This window comes from Danio rerio, chromosome 17 (assembly GCF_049306965.1).
Source record: "Danio rerio strain Tuebingen ecotype United States chromosome 17, GRCz12tu, whole genome shotgun sequence".
Classification (NCBI taxonomy): Eukaryota; Metazoa; Chordata; class Actinopteri; order Cypriniformes; family Danionidae; genus Danio; species Danio rerio.
The window spans coordinates 2,142,277-2,163,262 of record NC_133192.1 but is presented as its reverse complement, the minus strand read 5'-3'; the positions used below and the strand labels follow the sequence as shown (position 1 = coordinate 2,163,262).

Below are 20,986 nucleotides of genomic sequence, written 5' to 3'. Positions count from 1 at the left end.
CTTCTTTTAGAAATGTTCTGACATGCGGCTGTGCTGATGAAGTAAAGCTGAAGTGAATCACTGTACTTCATTATACACGTGCTCTGTTTTAAAACACTTTAAACATGTGAAACTCACTCTTATGCCTAGTTCAGACTGCGTGATTTTAGCCCCGATTTTGGCTCGCCGACAGGTTTTGAGAAATCGCCGACAAATGCCTGAAATCACAGGCAAATCGCTGCTCGTGCACGTGAGTGACAATCACACAGTGTGAACGATCAAAGACGCGATCTGAGAGAATCGCCGATGAGTCGCCGATGCCTGCGAGATATTTGGCGTGCTGAATATCTGGAGCTGTCGGCGATTCAAATCATGCCGTGTGAATTGAGTCATGACTGAAAATAACATCAGCGATCGCCTACAGCCAATGAGAGAGCAGCTTTCACTTGTGTGTGCGCGCGCGTGTGTGTGTGTGTGTGTATACCTGCTGCAGGTCAGCGGGAGGCTGGGGGAGAAGTTAAAAGCGCTCTTTTTCGGTTTATTTGGACCCACGAAATGGAGGAAAAACTAGTGGAGGTTTGACAGGACTCAGGAGCAACCGTGTCTGTTTGACGTTTCATATAGAAAGAAATTAGTTTATTATCAACGTTGAGGAGAAATGGCTAATTCCCTTTAAACCCAGGTGAGCAAACATGTACATGTTCTACCCCATTAAAGGCTTCTTTCTCATTATGTAGTTAATAACAAAAAGATATACGACGTGTTTTTGACTGTGAGACGTAGTTTGGACGAAGTTGTCGGCGATTCTCCCTATAGTAAAGTCATGCAATGTGAATGTCCATGTCGCCGAACCATCTTGCAGTGTAAACAAAGCAGCGACGAAACGCTAGCCCAGATAGTCAAGCAGTGTGAAAACATCTGTGACACGACTAGTTTGAAAATCATGCAGTCTGAACTCGGCATTAATCACATGTGATGATGATTGCTGATCCTAGCGAACAGAACAGAGCTTTTATTCCCGGTTGCTCTGCGTATGTCTGCCTGGTCTTGTTGACATATATTCACGCGACTACCGGAACATGTTAATGCGCGCAGCTGTCAATCAATTTGGTGGGCGGGGGGATCGCACACCTACGTAAAGTTGCGGTCGGTCTGAAAACCGCTCTAATTGGTCCACCGTTTTTATGTTGTTTAATTGAAAAAAAAGGACTGGGTGTGTTTGTATCACCCCAATATGATGGTCTATACACTATATACACACATATGTTTGTCCAAATAGCTTGAAAAGTTCACCATAGGTGCCCTTTAAATAATTTCGAGTTCACTGAGTACAGTTCACTGTACTCAAATGGCCTCTACAGTCACCAGAGCTCAATCCAATAGAGCAGCTTTGGGATGTGGTGGAACGGGAGATTGGCATCATGGATGTGCAGCCGACAAATCTGCAGCAACTGTGTGATGCTATCATGACAATATGGAGCAAAATCCAGTACCTTGTTGAATCAGTGCCACCTAGGATTAAGGCAGTTCTGAAAGCTGAAGGGAGTCGGGTACTACTAAGGTGTACCTAATAAAGTGGCCAGTAAGTGTATAATAGACAATATATCGTCCCTCCAAAATTAACCACCCTCGTTTTCATGTCGTGCAAGAAGTCAATATATTGACCATCGCAACAAGTCTAGATGGACGTGCAATTGGCACTTGTGTGACTCTGGCAAATCAAATATATTTATTTGAAAACATTGACTGAGACATTGTTGACTTTACAGTACTGCAAAATACAAGCCCACACACACACACACACACACACACACACACACACACACACACACGTTGCTATTTTGGTGAAAACTTATTTTTTCATGGCATGGTTGACATTTGCATGAAATCATATTATCTCATTGTCCCAAATATCAAACAGTTCTCTTTCCTTTCTGAAATACGAGCCAGACATGATTCCGTGACATGGGCTCATCTGCGCTTGAGGTCAGGGCTGGTAAAAACAGAGGTGAAACCATCTGACGGCACAATTTGTGTTGAGGCCGAATGTAGAGGCCACAGAGAGGGGCGTCCTGGAGTAAAAACGAGGAGGTTTATCAGAAAGACGTGTCCCGCGTGAGTGTGCTTGCGTGTGTGGTTGGCCGTAAATCAGGGGCATGTACTGTGGATACCCTCCAGAGCGCTGCGGTGTCGGGACCGGAAGCGCAGAGGAAAGCAGTGTGTGTGTGTCTGCTATCAATTAGCCAGTGTAAATGTAAGACTCCCTCTGAGACTCCCCGCGCGCATGTGGCCTGCAAACCAGCTCTGCTCCTGCACACGTGTGTGTGTGTGTGTGTGTAAGAGAAAGGTGTATGGATATGGACTGCACAATTCTGGATTATGAAGTCAACATTGCGTTTTATTTACATTGACATTTATATGCATTTGGCAGACACTTTATCCAAAGGGAGTTTTTCAATTTATAAAATTGTGTGTGTGTGTGTGTGTGTGTGTGTGTGTGTTTCTGTGTAAGAGAGAGAGAGAGATAGAGAAAGAAGAGAAAGGTGCTATTTAGGGTGCTTTCACACCTGTGAATGGATTCAGTTGTTCTGAAACAGAGATTACAATTGTTACATTGTTGCTCTTTGCTCTTGGAGCGGTTCACTTTCACACTGCAAAGTTTCTAATCGGACCAAAAGAGCTAAAACAAGTCACGTGTGAGTAAACTCTCCTCACATTGGTCAGAGTGTCAGGGTTTATTTTGCAGCGTCCCGCTCAGCTGCTCAAGCAGAGGTGGTGGTTTGAGGGTGTGTGCGCGCGAGCGATGTGTCTGAGGAGAGACGCGGTGGGGAGGGGTGAGAAGGGTGCGCGACGATGCCTATTTGAGGACCGGGAGGGAGACGCAAGATTGCCGGGAGGATTATCACTCGTTTGTGGGCATCTGGAGATTCGCGAAACTTTCCGCCCTACTCATAATTCTCTCTTCTCTTCATATGTAAGCCTATTACATATCCATAAAACACTGTGATATAACCGCGCTCGGATCGGATCGCTTTCTCACTGCAATCAGTCCGCTCCAGGGTTCGTTTCAATCGAGCCGAGACCACCTCATTCAAGCGATCTCGGAGCGATTACTTTGGCGCGAAACAGAGCGCGATTGCCCTGTTCACATATGCCAAACGAACCGCGCTAACTGGGCAAACGAGATACAATCTGAAACAAAAGTGTAGGTGTGAAAGCACCCTTAGGCTCCACCACCTCTGCAGTGGAAAAGTAAATTAGTAAATACATTTAGAGCTCCAATTTACAAGACCTAGCCAGAGTTTTCTTTTTTTTTTTTACAGAGGTCAACCGAGAAAAGATGCATGGATTTTTTTAAGCAAATAAATAATGCTGAATGTTGCACTTTATTTACATTGAATAAAAAGTGGGTTTACATTTTCATGGATGCTTTTGGCAGACACTTCTTTTCAAAGGGACACACATGTGATTAGTTCTTTCAATGTTTCTTGGGAATCGAACCTGCAACCTTGTAGACACTGTACAGTTTCAGCAAATAAGACCATTATTTACATTTTTAATTTTCATGAACAGTAGATTATATAGCTTTTGTATCTTGATGAAATACTTTACAATATTTTTGGACTCCTTAGAAGTTGTCATTTTCAATGTGTTAAAGTTGGTGTGTGTGTGCGCGCATGTGTGCATATAAAGAGATTGATTTGGTCTCCACCACCTCTACAGTGGAAAAGTAAATTAGCAAATACGTTTAGAGCTCCAATTTACTCCAGAGAGTTTTTTTTTTATGTGTGTGTTTTTTTTTTTGCAAGGTGTGCCTGGAAAAAATTAATATAATAGAGCATCCTAACAAGCATGCATGGACATTTTGAAGGAAATATTGCTGGATTCTGCAGTTTATTTGCATTTAATAAAAAGGTGGATTACTTTGTGTTTGGCAGACACTTCTATTTAAAGGGACACACATTTGATCAGTTTTTTTAATGCTTCTTGGGAATCGAACCTGCAACCTTGTAGACACTGTACAGTTTCAGCATATAAGACCATTATTTACATTTGTATTTTGAATGAACGGAAGATTACAATATCGTTTGCATCTTGATGAAATACTTTACAATATTTTGGACTCAAGTTGTCATTTACATTTAGTCATTTAGCAGACGCTTTTACAGTGTTTTAAAGTTTGTGTGTGTGTGTGTGTGTGTGTGTGTGTGTGTGTGTGTGTGTGTGTGTGTGCGCATGTGTGTGAGTGTGTAAGTGAAGAAAGAGATGCTATTTAGGCTCCACCACCTCTGCAGTGGAAAAGTAAATGAGCAAATACATTTAGACCTGCAATTTACAAGACCTACAGAAGGGGTTTATTAATATACGTTTGGGGTGTTTTTCTACAAGACCAGTCCACCAAGATGTACCTGGAAAAAGTTGAATGTTTTCAGAGCAGCTTTACAGTAAACATGTATTTTTTTTATGAACTACACAATTCCTGAAGTCAACAATCCAGCAGGCTCCTTTATGTCAAAACAACATACAACCATTTCAAAACTGATTTGAGATTTTGATTTAGTTACACTTTAAAATGATGTATATATTGGGCTATATTCATAATCTAGAGTACCTAATTTCTTTTACTACGTTTCACATGAAGCACATAGTTGATTCTGCATATAGTATATCATAGGCAGTGGGTTAGACAGCACAAATGAATTGATGCTCAATTTAAAATGACAAGAGTCATTGTAGAACACAATATTTCGCAGCTTTTATTTACATTTGAGCACAACTTTAAGTGAGAGTTAAACTGTAGATTAACAAATACATAATACACAAAGACTGTCTCAAAGTACAGTAAACTGCTGAAGATACCATTTAGTTTTTATTTAGGTTATTATTACATATTACATTTTAATAATAACTACATAGTGGACTATATTTGTAATGTACACTCTCAGAAGTAAAGGTACATGAGCTGTCACCGGGGTGCCAACTTTTCAAAAGGTACACATTTGTACTTAAAGGGTCCATATTAACGGAACCTCGGAAGGGACGTAGTGGAGGGGAAAAAATTGGCTGGGTGAAAAAAAAAATGGGTGAAAGAAAAAAATGGGTGGGAGGAAAATAAACATTTCTAAGTTTTTGCATTCTCTCGGAAAGTTTTGCGTTCCCTCGCAAAGATGTTTTGCATTCCCTCGCAAAGTTTTGCATTCCCTCGCAAAGTTTTGCGTTATCTTGCAAAGATGTTTTGCATTCTCTCGCAAAACTGTTTCTCCACAAACACTTCCTGTTCACTATACTCATGTAAACCCTCCAGTTTTTGCCGAAATTCTCCCATATTTTACCATTCTGCCCCACTTTCTTTACAGTAAATCTGTGCGTCGATCGTCGCCTTTCACTTTGCGACCTCTGAACCTGCGAATGCATGTATAAGCGCTGACTGACATACAATAAACTCACTTGTTTGATAACAGAAGTTTATTGTATGAAGCGCCTCTGTCAGTCAGCGCTTATACATGCATTCACTGGTTCAGAGGTAGCATATGAAAGGCGACGATCGATGCACGGTAATGTAAAGAAAGTGGGATAGAATGGTAAAATACGGGAGAATTTCGGCAAAAACGGGAGGGTTAACGTGAGTGAAGTGAACAGGAAGTGTTTGAGGAGAAACAGTTTTGCGAGGGAACGCAAAACATATTTGCGAGGGAACGTAAAACTTTGCGAGAGAACGCAAAAACTTACAAATATATATTTTCCTCCCACCCATTTTTTATTTTGTTTTCACCCAGCCAATTTTTTTCTCCTCCACTACGTCCCTTTCGGGGTTCCGTACATATTGGTACCTCAAAAGTATATATTAGTTCCTAATAATTTTAAGAGGAACACTTTTGTACTTTTTAGTACCCTTGATGTATTAATATGGACCCTTTAAGTACAAATGTGTACCTTTTAAAAAGGTACCACCCCAGTGACAGCTCATACCTTTATTTCTGAGAGTGTAGAGTACCTCAATGCTTTTACTGTTTCATATGAAGCACAAACCTGATTCTGCATAGTGTAGTAGATCATAGGCAGTGGGTTTTAAAGTACACATGCATTAATGCTCAATTTAAAATGCCTTCTCTGGCTTTGGCAGTGTTTGGCAGTGTTAAACCATAAGAGCAGTGTAAAGTCTGTGTTGAGTCGCTCTTGAAAGACAGGAAAACTTCCACTTTTTCGATATGATCCCCAATGCATCTCCTTCCAAATTTAGAAGATCATCATCACGCTGTTTGAATAGGTGTTTATCTAGAGCTCCGTTCTTATCCAGGAATCTGGACGGGTTGAAGATGTATTTTTTGCTCTAGAAAAACAAGTTAGTATTTTTGGACTCCTTGGATGCATAGAAAGGTTTTCAATGTTTAAACGTGTTTTGTTTGTTTGCATCTACAGTCAAGCCTGAAATTATTAATTAATAAGCCCTGGCAAATTCTGACTTAAAGCTACTTGCAAGCAAGTTGTTTTGTGTGACTGGAAATGACACAAGCTTCTCCCAAAAGATAAAATGAAGACGTACAAGAGGCATTATTGTAGAGCAAAATATTTGGTCCCACTTTATATTAAGTGTCCTTAACTACTATGTACTTACATCAAAAAAATAATTCAATGTACTTACTGTGCTTATAATGTATTTGAGAACACTTGTGGTGCTTTTGAGTTGGGATAGAGGTTGGGTTATGGACAGGTTTGGTGGTGTGGGTAGGTTTAAGGGTGGGTTAAGGTGTAAGGGATGGTCAACAGTGTATTTACAAATGTAGTTACAAAAGTTAACTACAGATGTAATTACATACATGTATTTAATCAAGCATAAGTACACAGTAAATACATGCATTTACACAATAAGTACATTGTAACAAACTATTAACTCCTGTGTTAGTACATATTAGTTAAGGCCACTTAATATAAAGTGCGACCAAATACTTCTCAGATTTTTTTTACATTTGAGCTCAACTTTAAGTCAGAATTTGCCTGAGGTATGAATAATTTTGGTCTTGACAAATACATAATGCACAATGATTGTCTCAAAGTTCAAAGAACTGCTCATGATGCCAATTTTGTTTCTATTTAGGTTATTTATTTTGATTTAGTTACACTCACACTTCATTATTAACTACATGGTGGACTATATGTATAATCTACAGTACCTTAATGCTTTTACTATGTTTCATGTGAAGCACATACCTGACTCTGCATAGTGTAGTAGATCATAGGCAGTGGGTTAGACAGCACAAATTAATTAATGCTCAATTTACAATGCTTCCCCTGGGTTTGGCAGAGATTTTATAATCGAATGGCTTCAGTGTTAAACCATAAGAGCAGTTTAAAGTCAAGTCCTGCGATGGGTCGCTCTCGAAAGTCAGCTGGTGGATCAAAATGGCAGAAATCAGGAAAACTTCCACTTTTGCGATTTGATCGCCAATGCATCTCCTCCTCCCAATGGAGAAGATCATCACGCTGCTGGTCAGGTCTTTATCCAGAGCTCCGTTCTCATCCAGGAATCTGGACGGGTTGAAGATGTGCGGATCGCTCCACTTTTGAGGGTCGTGGTTGACCGACCATTGGTTGATGAAGACCACGGTGTCTTTGGGGATGTGGAGACCTTCAATGGTGACGTCTGAGGTGGTGGAGTGCGGGATGGTGACGGGGACGAAACTGGTAAAGCGCATGGTTTCGTAGATGAATGCATCCAGATAGGCCAGATTGCATCTATCTTCTATTGACGGGAGTCTGTCACGACCCACAACCTTATCAATCTGCTCTTGAAGTTTGCTCTGAATTGATGGATATTTAACAAGCAGCAGAAGCATCCAATTAAGCGCAGTGGAAACAGTGTCCAAACCTGCACCAATCAAATCAGACACCGTGCCTTCAGTATGAGCCTCAGTCAAACCCGTTTCCTCATCTGCATGATCCATTACACCAATAAACGCATCACTCATGTCTCTAATCACCTCAGGATCATAGCTTAGTCTGTGCTCCACCACTTTACCCTTAACAAAGGAGAAAAAGTCACTATTAAGATCTTTGAAGCTCTGAAAAATGCTTCTTATGGGATTGGGGAACGTTTGCAGCCAAGGCATGACGTCCACCAGACTTCCAGCTCCCACTGTTTCGCTAAACCTATTCACGTTTCCTAAGAGAGTCCTGAATTCGAGATCATCATGTCCGTAGCGCTTCCCGAAACACAGAGCGCAGATTATATTAGCCGCTGCCACCGTGAGTTCATGTGAGGGATTGAAATGTTGGATCTTTAGAAATGTTTCCACTAGATCCACAGCTTCAGCGACAATATGCTTTTCGAAGGATTTCTTCATTTGGCTGTTTGCACTTGAGAACGCGCGAATGGTGGATTGAGCGATTTTTCGGTGCATCTTCCATTGCTTGCTATAACTGGCAAACGTCATGCTGGTCCCGCCGGAAACGTATTGAAATGACACAAAGTTGGGTCTTCCTGCAAATTCAGTGCTGTGTTGAAGCAATGCACTGCGTATGGCAGACTCTCCATTCAGAACCACAATATCGCTGCTGCCCAGTCTGATCTGGTAGACGTTTCCGTACTTCTTTGCCAGTTTTGAGAAGGTGATGTGTGGCATTTGTCCGAGCTGCATGGCGTTTCCAACAAGCGGCCAAGCAAAGGGTCCCGGAAGTCTCTTTTTTTTAAGAGTGATATTTCTAACCCAAAAACAAGCCTCCAGACAGCAGAGGATGATGAACGATGCAATGAGCGCCGGCTGAATTTGTCCGCTCCATTCCTTGAGGATGCTGAACTCTGAATCCGACTGCGCCATGCTATCCCAATAGTTAATTTAGCATAAACAAGGTTTGTATTAATAACTCCCCATCTTAAAAACGAGCCTCAACGCCCTGCTGTTTTCTGCCCTCTTCAGTTGGAGGGTTACCGGAGGATGGCTCAGGTTTTTTTTTAACAGAGCTGCGGTGTCTGTCCAAAGATGACCAAATTAGAGGAATGCAGATTTCTGGCTTGACACACTGGGTTATATATCTGTAGAGGAGGAGGAGTTTGGGACACAGGTTTGTTTTTATTCTCCCCAGTTTTCTCAGACTCTCCACCCATTACGGCCGAAGCCTGGACACACACTGGACTCCCAACGCATTCCTGGTCCATCCACTGATGCATGACACTTCAGACAACTATGTGTAATCCCAGATGAAAAATAATACTGTAGTGCTTTTGAATTATACTATAATAAATGTATTATACTGTATGCATAATAGCGTCTTACTCATTGTTAGTGAACGCTCCAGCATACTATAGTATTACTGAATTTCATTTATTCATTCATTTTCTTTTTGGCTTAGTCCCTTTATTAATCAGGGATCGCCACAGGGGAATGAACCGTCAACTTATCCAGCATATGTTTTACGCAGCGGATGCCGTTCCACCTGCAACCCATTTCTGGGAAACATCCATACACACTCATTCACTCAAATGCCAACTAACCCTGCTGAACCAGTGACCTTCTTGCTGTGAGGTGATCGTGCTATCCACTGCACCACCGTGACACCCGCATTTGTTTATATAACCATAGTTGTGTTACCATAGCATCTAAAGAATCACCCCAACAGATTAAATACTGTAGTTGTTGCGTTACATTATCAGCTATAGAATCACAACACAAGTACTTTACTATAATATAGTGCACAAACTATATTTGCTAGAAATTACTATAGAATTTTTTTTTCATATGGGATATATTGCATTTAATAATAAAATATCAAATTATATATATATATATATATATATATATATATATATATATATATATATATATATATATATTATTTGATGTTTTATTATCAAATGCAATATATCCCATATGAAAAAACAAATATATATATATATATATATATATATATATATATATATATATATATATATATATATATATATATATATATATATATATATATATAAAATTCTAATAATAGATTCAATGGGCTATATGCACACACTTACATTTTTAGCCAGGCAGCTCAAGGTCTTCCGGTGAACTGTCAAAATTGTCACGTTTAAGAACTGATTTCTTTAAAACTTAGTGATCTTCACTGCCTGTTAGATATACGATATGAAGTGGGTCTCAGATCGGACAAGAAGCACTGCATTAAACTCCATTTCCCCCTGCCATGTCTTTAAAATATGACTTTTTTTACCCCAGTATTCAATTGAATTTCTGCGCTAGCCTGTTGCTACTGTCATCTCGTTTTACGCTTGAACAACTAAATGAATGCTTAAGTCTATTTAACTGAATGTATTAGAATTATACCACAACATTAATTCTGTAAAAACAACCTTGTGAAATTGAAAATAGTCACATTAAGCTATTACTGAACGTTTATGGTGTTATCAATATTAGAAAACACTTTAGTGTAAGTACCAATTCTCACTATTAACTAGTGTATTATTACCTGCCTGCTATTAAGATATTGGCTTTTAATAAATATTTATAAAGCACATATTCTGCATGATTTTCTCTGCATCCCCAATCCTCAATACCTAAACCAGACTACCTTGATAACTATTAATAGGCAGTTAATGATTGATCAATAGCAAAAATGTTGTAGTGTGACTAAATAGAGAATCAGAGCTTTATTGCCAGGCATTTTCACTCATATGAGGAGTTTGTTTTGTTGACAGGGCTCCTACAGTGCAACAGAATTACAGAGACAGGACAAAAAAAATAAATCAAATAAAACAGATAATAAATATATTTTAAAAATAGAAGTAGTAAATGCAAATACACAAATTGACAAGTGTATGTACAGCTATATTACTATATACAACATTATTTGTGCAGCTGTTATATGCAAATTGGCATGTAAAGTATGCTCTTAAATAAAAAGTAGTGACTACATTATTTCAATGCACATTCACATTAATTAAAGTTAGATGCTACTGCTGTAAACTCGCTTTACACAATTTAATAGTGTCATTATTCAGTGCAATTTTGTTAATGGTGTTTTAAGGGTATGAACTTTAAACATTTTGCCTTAAAATCTTTTTTAGATATAAGCTTTGGAGTGTTTGTTTTAGATTGTGTTCGGCTATAATAATGTTTGTTGCTCTAAAGATTTTTTGTTATTGTAAGGTGTCTTTGAGTGTAAAAAGTGCATATAATAATAATATTAATATAATAGTAATAATAATAATAATGATAATAATAATAATAATAATAATAATAATAATAATAATAATAATAATAATAATTATTATTATTATTATTATTATATTAATAATGCAGATAATTATAATGATGATAATAATAATAATAATAATAATGCTGATAATTATGATTATGATAATAATAATAAAAATGCTGATGATAATTATGAAGATGATTATGATGATGATCATAATAATACTAATAATAATGCTCATGATTTATAACAATGGCCTGACCTCTGATTAGAAATGATATTGCCTTTACTTAAGGGTGTACATGAAAGGGTGACTAATCAAAAATACTTTAGAATGAGCAAGCAAAGGAGCCTATAACCTCTGTTTAATAATCAAGACTGATGAGAGTGTGACCGTGAGGGATGTTGTCGGCCTGGGTGATTCCTCTGAGCGACATGAGCATCCGAATGAACAAATGTAATAGATACGAGTGAAAACAAAAGGTTCAAACATTTGTCTAAATTATATATTGATATAATATTTTTAATGTTTTATGATTGGACTCTAAAGATAAATATATTAATATCCTAAACCACCTCAAATTCAAATTGGAGTCAGAAATGAGTTAAAGTTGAACTGAAACAACATTGTGCGCTGGTAAGGCCGAACACGCAGTGAACCCTCATCCACCAGTGGACACCTTCATTGGGCCTACTGGGTGGACCTTACACACTAAGAGTTCAAACTTAAGAAAAAGTATGATGTATATTGGAAAATAAACAATTCTGTAGCATGTATGACACATACAGATGATTGTTGGGCTATTTTGATGTCTAATAAATAAAAAATAGATTTGGAAAAGTTGTTTAAATGGACATTTGGAGCAGTGTGTGTTCATGTATTGTACTTTGAGTATGAAAATAGCTTGAAGTCTCTTTAATGATGGCTGTTGCTGTCTATATAACTTATATATATATATATATATATATATATATATATATATATATATATATATATATATATATATATATATATATATATATATATATATATATATATATATGTCTTGCTGTAAAGTGCTGATTTGCCCCATTAAGTTGAATAAAACCATAAACCAAATAATGCTGTCATTTTATTTTTTACAGAATGTATTGTCTACCGTAGTAAATGAGCTCTTTAGGCCTGCTCTAATTGGCCAAATTTTTGTTTAAAACCCACAATGTGATGCCAGATGAATGCTATAGTGAAATCGAGTCACGGTTGGAATTCAGTCTGTAACTTTGTTTAATCCCCCAGACAAAGAGCAGATATAACAATGAAGTTAAACGTGCACCATAACAATGTGTATTCATCATGAGCTGTAGTTAAGAGTAATGACTGTTTTAGAATTTTAATACGATAATTAGACTTTAAAGATGTGGCTTTTGCAGAAATATATCTGAAACTTAATGCACACTGGCCATAAAGCTAACAGTAAGAGACAATGCGTGCAAGTGAAGACAGATGCAGACGGTTTGTGTACATTAATAGGGCCGTTTAGATGCTGTGTGATTTTTATTTGTGTGTTTTGTGCATGCCAAAATGAAAAGAAACATGTTGTAAATCATCACTTTATTTATTCAACGTATAGCTTATTTTTTTATAGTAATAAGAAGACATTCCTAGACATAAAAAAACTGATTTTCTTCAGAAAGCTTCATGCACTGAGCTTGCAAAACATTCAGTGTAAACATTTACCTTTAGAAATGCAATGTGATGCATGAATATATCTTATAATGTTAGCTCTAAATTTACTCTGCCGGCTTTGTACATGAGATTAAGGATTGTGTTTGTGCATGGATTCACTTTAAATTAGGTTTTGAATCAGGTTAATATGATCACACACACAAAAATTCAATTATTGACCCATGCAGCATTTAGGAACATCAATGCATTTTTTTATAGAGAATATATTTTATAGTTGTATAAATGTTTTAATACCTGAAGTACATAATCACATTGTTATACAGTTTTACGCAAGCATAATTAAATGCACTTTTGCTCCAAATCCGAGTCAGGCTCATAGGAAGTGAAAGTCTTTCCAACAGCTGCTGCCCATTAACATGACTCAACACCATCTACAAACAATTGCATAATGTTGCATAATAACCGATGTGTCTACAGTGACAGTGGCTTTGCATTTGACCATAAACATTTGATATTGCGACATGATTTTAAAAGCATAGAGGATGTTTATAAACATTAAAAGCAATTAAAACATTACTGTTAACCCGGTTCGGGAGAGCTGAAGAATCTCTTCAATTACCTGACAACAAGGATGCGGTTGAATCAATTCATTGCATATAAACATATAAACTGTGTAAATACTCATTAAATATTAAATATACTAGACAGCATTCAGTGCAGCTTTATTATACTCATTATTATGTGGAATACATTTGTTCATTATTAGCCCTCTTGTGAAATCGGAAGTATTTATTTACCAATTGCTGATGACACAGATGATGCTTTCAAACATAATAGCTTCAGTAGCTTGTTTCTTATGACTAATTGTCTTTGCTTTGATGACAGCACATAATATTGGACTAGTTATTAAGCAAGATGCTAGCATAGTCAGCTTAAAGTGCAATTTAAAGGCTTAACTAGGTTATTTATGCAGGTGATCGGACAACAGTGGTTTGCTCTGTTGGAAATGTGAAAAAATAAAAGCCAATCTTAAAGAAATACTTTCTTCTGAAGAAGAAAAATATATCATAGGAAATGTCCTGGCTCTGTTAAACATCTCTGTATTTAAAAAATAATTACAATTTCACAGGAGGGCGAATAATTTCCCCATTCGACTGGATGTTTTAACTCATGCCGGTGAAACCAAGCCAAATAGTTTTCCTCTGAGCTTGGCGGAGATGGTGTAATGGAGCGGCTTCAGTGCTAAACCATACGAGCAGTCCATGGAGAGATCTTGAGACGGGTCTCTCTCGAACTTGCACTGGTGCAACAAGATGGCAGAGAACAGGAAAACTTCCACCTTGGCGATCTGCTCACCAATGCACCTCCGCTTACCTGTGGAGAAGATCATCACGCTGTTGGTCAGGTCTTTATTCAGTGCTCCGTTCTCATCCAGGAATCTGGACGGGTTGAAGATGTGCGGATCGCTCCACTTTTGAGGGTCGTGGTTGACCGACCATTGGTTGATGAAGACCACGGTGTCTTTGGGGATGTGGAGACCTTCAATGGTGACGTCTGAGGTGGTGGAGTGCGGGATGGTGACGGGGACGAAACTGGTGAAGCGCATGGTTTCGTAGATGAATGCATCCAGATAGGCCAGATTGCATCTATCTTCTATTGACGGGAGTCTGTCACGACCCACAACCTTATCAATCTGCTCTTGAAGTTTGCTCTGAATTGATGGATATTTAACAAGCAGCAGAAGCATCCATTGCATTGCTGTTGATACAGTATCTTGCCCTGCACCAATTAAATCAGTGACCGTTGACTCAACAAAGTCTTTAGTCAGCGTGCTCTCTTTCCCGTGCTCAATTACGCCAATGATGGCGTCACTCATGTCACGAGTTACATCAGGATCGTAAGTGTCTCTATGCTGGAGGACTTTGTCCTTCACATAATTGAAGAACTCCTTATTAATAGTTTTGAAGTTCTGATAAACGCTTCTTACAGGGTTGGGAAAAGATTGCAGCCAAGGCATGACGTCTACTAAGCTTCCAGCGCCAACGGTTTCCCCAAATTTATTCACTCTTCCTAGAAGAGTCCTGAATTCTGGATCATCGTGGCCATAGCGCTTTCCAAAACACAGAGCGCAGATGACATTGGCAGCAGCGACGGTGGCTTCATGTGCAGGGTTGAAGTGTCGTCCATCAGCACTCAGTCTGAGAAACTTCTGGACTAAGTCCATTGCTTCGCCTACTACATGTTGCTCAAAAGTCTTTCTTGTTTGGCTGTTCGCCATTGAGAATGCTCTCAAAGTAGACTGTGCCACTTTCCGATGCGTCTTCCACTGTTTGCTGTAATTTGTAAATGTTAAACTTCGCCCGCCGGAAATCATCTGAAAAGACACAAAATTGGGTCGTCCTGCGAACTCGGTGCTGTGTTGAACGAGTGCCTTCCTTATCGCCGCATCTCCATTCAGAACCACGATATCACTGCAGCCCAGTCTGATCTGGTAGACGTTTCCGTATTTCTTTGCCAGCTTGGAGAAAGTGATGTGTGGCATTTGCCCGAGCTGCATGGCGTTGCCCACCAGAGGCCAAGCGAAGGGGCCTGGGAGTCTTTTCTTAAAGGTGAGATTTCTGACCCACAGACAGGCCTCGAGGAAGAAGAGGATGACGAAGGATGCTATCAGCGCTGGCTGAACCTGTCCGCTCCATTCCCGCATGATGCTGCTGCTCTTCAGTCCAAACTCAGCCTCCATTATTCTTCCCAAAGTGTATTCTTCTGAGCAGATGATAAAATAAAATGCTCAACTGTTGATATCGCTGGTGTTCAGTGCTGATATCAATAGTAAAAAGTTTAATCTCTGATATTTATATGCAAAAATCTAAATGCAAGCTGCTATTTGAGTTGCATTGAGTTCAGTTAATCTGGTCAAATATATTGTCATGCACTCAGAGTTTGAGTTTTCTTTCACTTTTCCAGGTTAAGCTGAGAGTTTTCTGGGCTTCTAGGTTGCATGCATGTCATTTATATATGTTTGCAGCACAGGGGGCCGGCCTCCATATACTCTCACTCCTCCTCCTCCTGCTCCTGCTGCTCTTCTGGATCTGCAGAGATCTGACCGCATGTGTGCAGCTGAGCACGGGGAAACCACGCTTACTCACCAGGGGGGAAAAAAAAAGCGCGAAATTCAGCTTTATTTGGAGTGCACGCGATCAGTCGGGGATGTTTATGATTGCACTGACGGTTTGTGGCATATTATGCGCTATGCATTATATAATGATGTATCAGAAAGTTTCTGAGCAACTCTTTTCATCTCATTATCTGGCACACTGGATTTTTTTTTTTGCTATCGTTATTTCTGTTCTGGTTTGCGCAGGACTATTAGAAGTTTATTTTTAGCACGATGCGATCATCGACGGCATCCCAGACTGTTTGGGGAATGTTTCATAATAAATAAGCTCAGAGTGTTGCAGACACTGTACACATAAACCCTGAAAACGGCAAAGTATGCATGCAAGGAGTTATGCAACACCACAAGTGCACTCTGAAACTCTGGGAAGCTCTGTATGATGTAATTTAAATGCTTTATAGTCATTTAAATACAATAATAGTTATCATTTATTTAATAATAAAATATTTGATAATAATTAGTAATTACTGGAAAATACTTAAGTGTAAACTATAGTAATGTTATACTGTATGTATAATAAAATGTAAAACTTTATATTAATGAATGCTGCAGTTTGCTAAAGTAATCTGATGAACTGTAATAAAAACTGTAGTTTATTTTAGTTTTTACTACAGTAAACAGGTGTATTGTGGTTAATATACCCTACAGTTGAAAGCAACAGTATTGGGGGATTTGTTTATATTTGTTATGGTAATTGCATTGCATTGCATATAGCAACTACATGCAATGTAATGCGATTACCACAACAGATTAACTATAACTATGGTTAAATTTACTTCAAAGTAGTATATATATAAACATATATATATATATAAACATATATAAACATAAAAATACTACTTTATAGTATAGATACATGTGTGTGTGTGTATGTATGTATGTATGTATGATCATATATATATATATATATATATATATATATATATATATATATATATATATATATATATATATATATATATACAGTCAAAGTCAGAATTATTAGTCCCCCTTTGATTTTTTTTGATTTTTTTTTTTTTTTAATATTTCCCAAATTATGTTTAACAGAGGAAGGACATTTTCACAGTATGTCTGATCATATTTTTTCCATTATTATTTACTGTCATCATGGCAAAGAGAAAATAAATCAGTTATTAGAGATGAGTTATTAAAACTATTATGATTATAAATATGTTGAAAAAAATCTGCTCTGTTAAACAGAAATTGGGGGAAATTGCAAATAACTTTAACTGTGTATATATATATATATATCACACGAATAGCAGTGCGATATGGTACGATTGAATGAGGAACTACTTTCTTTTTCTACCTTGGATTCAAATCATAAGCTGACAGTTAAACAGCTGAGCAAGCATCTTTTCAACTTTAGATCTGTAGTGTCTGTTTTTAGCTGGCTGTATGTTGGCTATCAGCCAATCAGATTTGAGAATCAGACAGAAATGTTGTATAAATAAATAAATATATATATATATATATATATATATATATATATATATATATATATATATATATATATATATATGTATATATATATATATATATATATATATATATATATATATATATATATATATATATGTATGTGTGTGTGTGTGTGTGTGTGTACATATATGATTTTATGATTTATATATGATTTTTTTCTTTCTAAATATGATTATTCATGCGATCAGATTGGTCTTCTAATATGTCATTCTTGTTATATATGATTCTTGTTATAAATATGCCTGATTGATATGCCTATGACAAGATTTAATTTTATTAAACTATTATATTCAAGTTTAACTGCGTAAAAACTTGCTGGATAAGTTGGCGGTTCATTCCGCTGTGGCGACCCCGGATTAATAAAGGGACTAAGCCGACAAGAATGAATAAATGAATTATATTTAAGCTATTTTTTGTTTATTATTCTGAATCTTCTGGAATTTAAATGAAATAGGACCTATTAAAAAGAAATTAATAAAGTAATGTAAAGATACTTGGCAACATGGTGGCGCAGTAGGTCGCTGGTTCGAGCCTCGGCTGGTCAGTTGGCGTTTCTGTGTGGAGTTTGCATGCTCTCCTTGTGTTCGTGTGGGTTTCCTCCGGGTGCTCCGGTTACCCTCAGAGTCCAAAAACATGCGCTATAGGCTAAATTGGCTGTTGTGTGTGTGTTTGATTGAGTGTGTATGGATGCTTCCCAGTACTGGGTTGCGGCTGGAAGGACATTCACTGCGTAAAACATGTTTGTGGTTCATTACACTGTGGGGGTCTTTGATTAATAAAGGGACTAAGCTGGAAAGAACATGAATGACTGAATGTTTTGATACTTATAGTGAAGTCCAGAACTGGAATAGCAGTTGTATGTCATGATAATAATCATGCACAAATCATAAAATATTTATGATAGTACAGTTATTGCACATACCTATGGCAACCACGTACACAGTTATTAAAATAAATCATTTAATATCCTTCCAGCGTAATTTAGCATGTCATAAATTGAATCTCCAAGTACAAACAGTTGATGTTCAGCACAAATGTCAGCGTTGCGCGCCAGAAGGAAACAATAAAGATTATAAATGATCTTTAAGAGCATAATTTGACAGTGCGTTCACATGTCGATTTGTGCATCATGTTCTGCGCTCTCTGATCTCATCCACAGGCTTGCCAGGGTGTCTTTCGGCTATTTTCCTGTCACAATTTCAGCATGAATTTGCACATGTGTTTTTGGGTTTGCAGTCATTGAGAGACTGCTTAATTGCAAGCATGCCTTCATACAACGTGCACTAAAGCAGATCCTCTCTCCGAGACCACAATTCAGACACTTTATTCTGGAAGAGAGGACTTAGAGGGGACAGATTATAGGGGTTTGAACACGGTGTGTGTCTTTTAGCAGTGTGTGAATATATCTAGCCTTTAATGATTATCATGAATTAATTAGATGTGTTCTAATCAGACGATATGCACAGTCTGCAGAAACCCTTTGATTGACATTCTCCCTTTGTACGTGTCATCAGAGGGGGAAAGCCCCACCCACTAGTGCCCATCTCTCCCTCATTAGCATAAATAGCAGCCCTGAGTGAGAAGCAGCCGTCTGTCTATTAGCCATTACGCCCTATTCACACGGGGCTTCAGCGTCAACGCTTGACTGAAGGCGTGTCTGAAGTTGGAGCTGAAACGATCGTCATAGAAGCGTCAGCCAATGAAATTCAGTCAGCAATAGGCCACTGTCTGAGCTGGTGTATTTGCATACAGCGATCTGATTGGCTGACGCTTCCGTAAGCGGCGCCGACGGATCCACAATGCAGTTCGGCAACGCCTGACGTCACCCATTCAAAGTGAATGGGAAGCGTTGACGCTGACGCCCTGTGTGAATAGGGCGTTAGAGTGTTTGAGCTGCTGAAGACAATTATAGAGGATTATAGATGTGGAGTTTTAGATGAAACACAAATGTTGATGCACAGGCACTTGTAGCTCCGCCCTCTTCTGAAGAGAGCACAATCTCATTTGCATTTAAAGCAACAGTCACCAAAACGCTACAGTTAGCATAGTTTGAGCTGAAGCTACACACTAGAGACTTATTTCTCACCTTGGAAAAAAAGCAGCATGATAGCTCATGTTTAAAATGCGATGCTATTCTTGTTTATTGCCTTGCGATCTGCTTATGATATGTTCACTTCGCTCATGATTGCATTCATATTTGCTGCAAGGATGTGTTTAAGCTTTTGGGACTGAATGTTCTGGATGTGAAACGTAGCTGGTCTGAGCGCCAGGCTGGAGATAAATGTTCCTTGTTTCCTCACCAGGAGGAGTTTATTTTTGCAGGGATCTAATGACCCTAATTGCAGCGCCGCAGCGTTTCTACAGTCCCAGAGACAGTAGCGTTGATTTTCTTGCTGATAGTACACTTTCCTGGATGCAAACCACTGCTAAACGGAGATGTGCTTTTCTTGAACGCAGGGGAAGGAGAAGCTGCCAAATACAATCAGTTCCAATGTGCTGGAATTAAAGGAGCCCGCTGTGTTTTACTCCCTAGGAGAGAATAAACATCTTCACAGAAGCGAGATTAGATTTCACTCTGCACTGTCACGGGAAAATTAGAGAGGAGAGTTTTTACTTTGGCACATGATTACTTTGTGATAATAGATGATAAGCAATGCTTTATTGGAGATAAGTGCAATGCATTATGGGAGTGTTTTAATGCATTGATTATTATGCTTTGTAACGCACCTTATAATATTGTTAGTTCTGTAGTGAAAATCTGTTTTACAGGTTACGACGGATCTACAATTATTATTAGGCAGTTTAAGCTTGTTTCTCCTTATTTTTAAAAAGAAATGCACTCGTTCAATGCATTACTGTAGGTTTTCAAGCATCCTTATTTTATACAATACATCTTTAAATTGAGAGATGAGACCTTAAACCGAGGTCCTGACTCTCTGTGGTCGTTAAAAATCCCAGGATGTCCTTCGAAAAAGAGTAGGGGTGTAAGACCCCCCCCCCCACACACACACCTATTGTATAAAGCACTTTAAGTGCCCAGAAAAGCGCTTTATAAATGTAGGGAATTATTACTTTTTAATTAAATTCTAAAATTAATAACATTAAATTCACCTTCATTTCTATAGCACTTTCATAATGTAGACTGTGTCAAAGCAGCTTCACATAGAAGATCATAGTGATTTGAAAGTGTCAGTCCAGTTTATTAGAATCAGTTTTACCTTTTTTTACAGTACTATATAGGTGTGCATTTATTATTGTGCTTTGCAATGCACCCTGTGATGCATTTTTGATAGTTCCTTGTTCTATATAGCATACACCCACCGGCCACTTTATTAGGTACACCTTACTGGTACTGGGTCGGACCCCTTTTTTGCCTTCAGATCTGCCTTAATCCTTCATGGCAGAGATTCAGCAAGCTACTGGAAATATTCCTCAGAGATTTTGCTCCATATTGTCATGATAGCATCACACAGTTGCTGCAGATTTGTCGGCTGCACATC

The 20,986-nt window shown here is 38.1% G+C and overlaps 2 protein-coding genes and 1 long non-coding RNA gene across 5 annotated transcripts in view; 1 reads left to right on the top strand and 2 right to left on the bottom strand.

Annotated features, from left to right (window-relative positions):
- LOC141378489 (uncharacterized) overlaps nucleotides 1-20,986 on the top strand; it is a 182,725-nt gene that overhangs the window by 49,283 nt on the left and 112,456 nt on the right. The window lies entirely within an intron of this gene.
- cyp1c2 (cytochrome P450, family 1, subfamily C, polypeptide 2) lies at nucleotides 4,312-8,978 on the bottom strand. Of its 3 annotated transcripts, none has more exons than XM_073926848.1 (2): nucleotides 5,950-8,978; nucleotides 4,312-4,942 (listed from the first exon to the last, which is right to left on the bottom strand). In XM_073926848.1, exon 1 carries the CDS (start codon nucleotides 8,793-8,795, stop codon nucleotides 7,251-7,253), a length of 1,545 nt encoding a protein of 514 aa, XP_073782949.1. In that variant the 5' UTR covers nucleotides 8,796-8,978; the 3' UTR covers nucleotides 4,312-4,942; nucleotides 5,950-7,250.
- cyp1c1 (cytochrome P450, family 1, subfamily C, polypeptide 1) lies at nucleotides 12,743-15,814 on the bottom strand. Its single transcript, NM_001020610.2, is given in 1 exon segment — nucleotides 12,743-15,814. A coding segment is annotated over 1 exon segment (1,572 nt). The 5' UTR covers nucleotides 15,570-15,814; the 3' UTR covers nucleotides 12,743-13,997.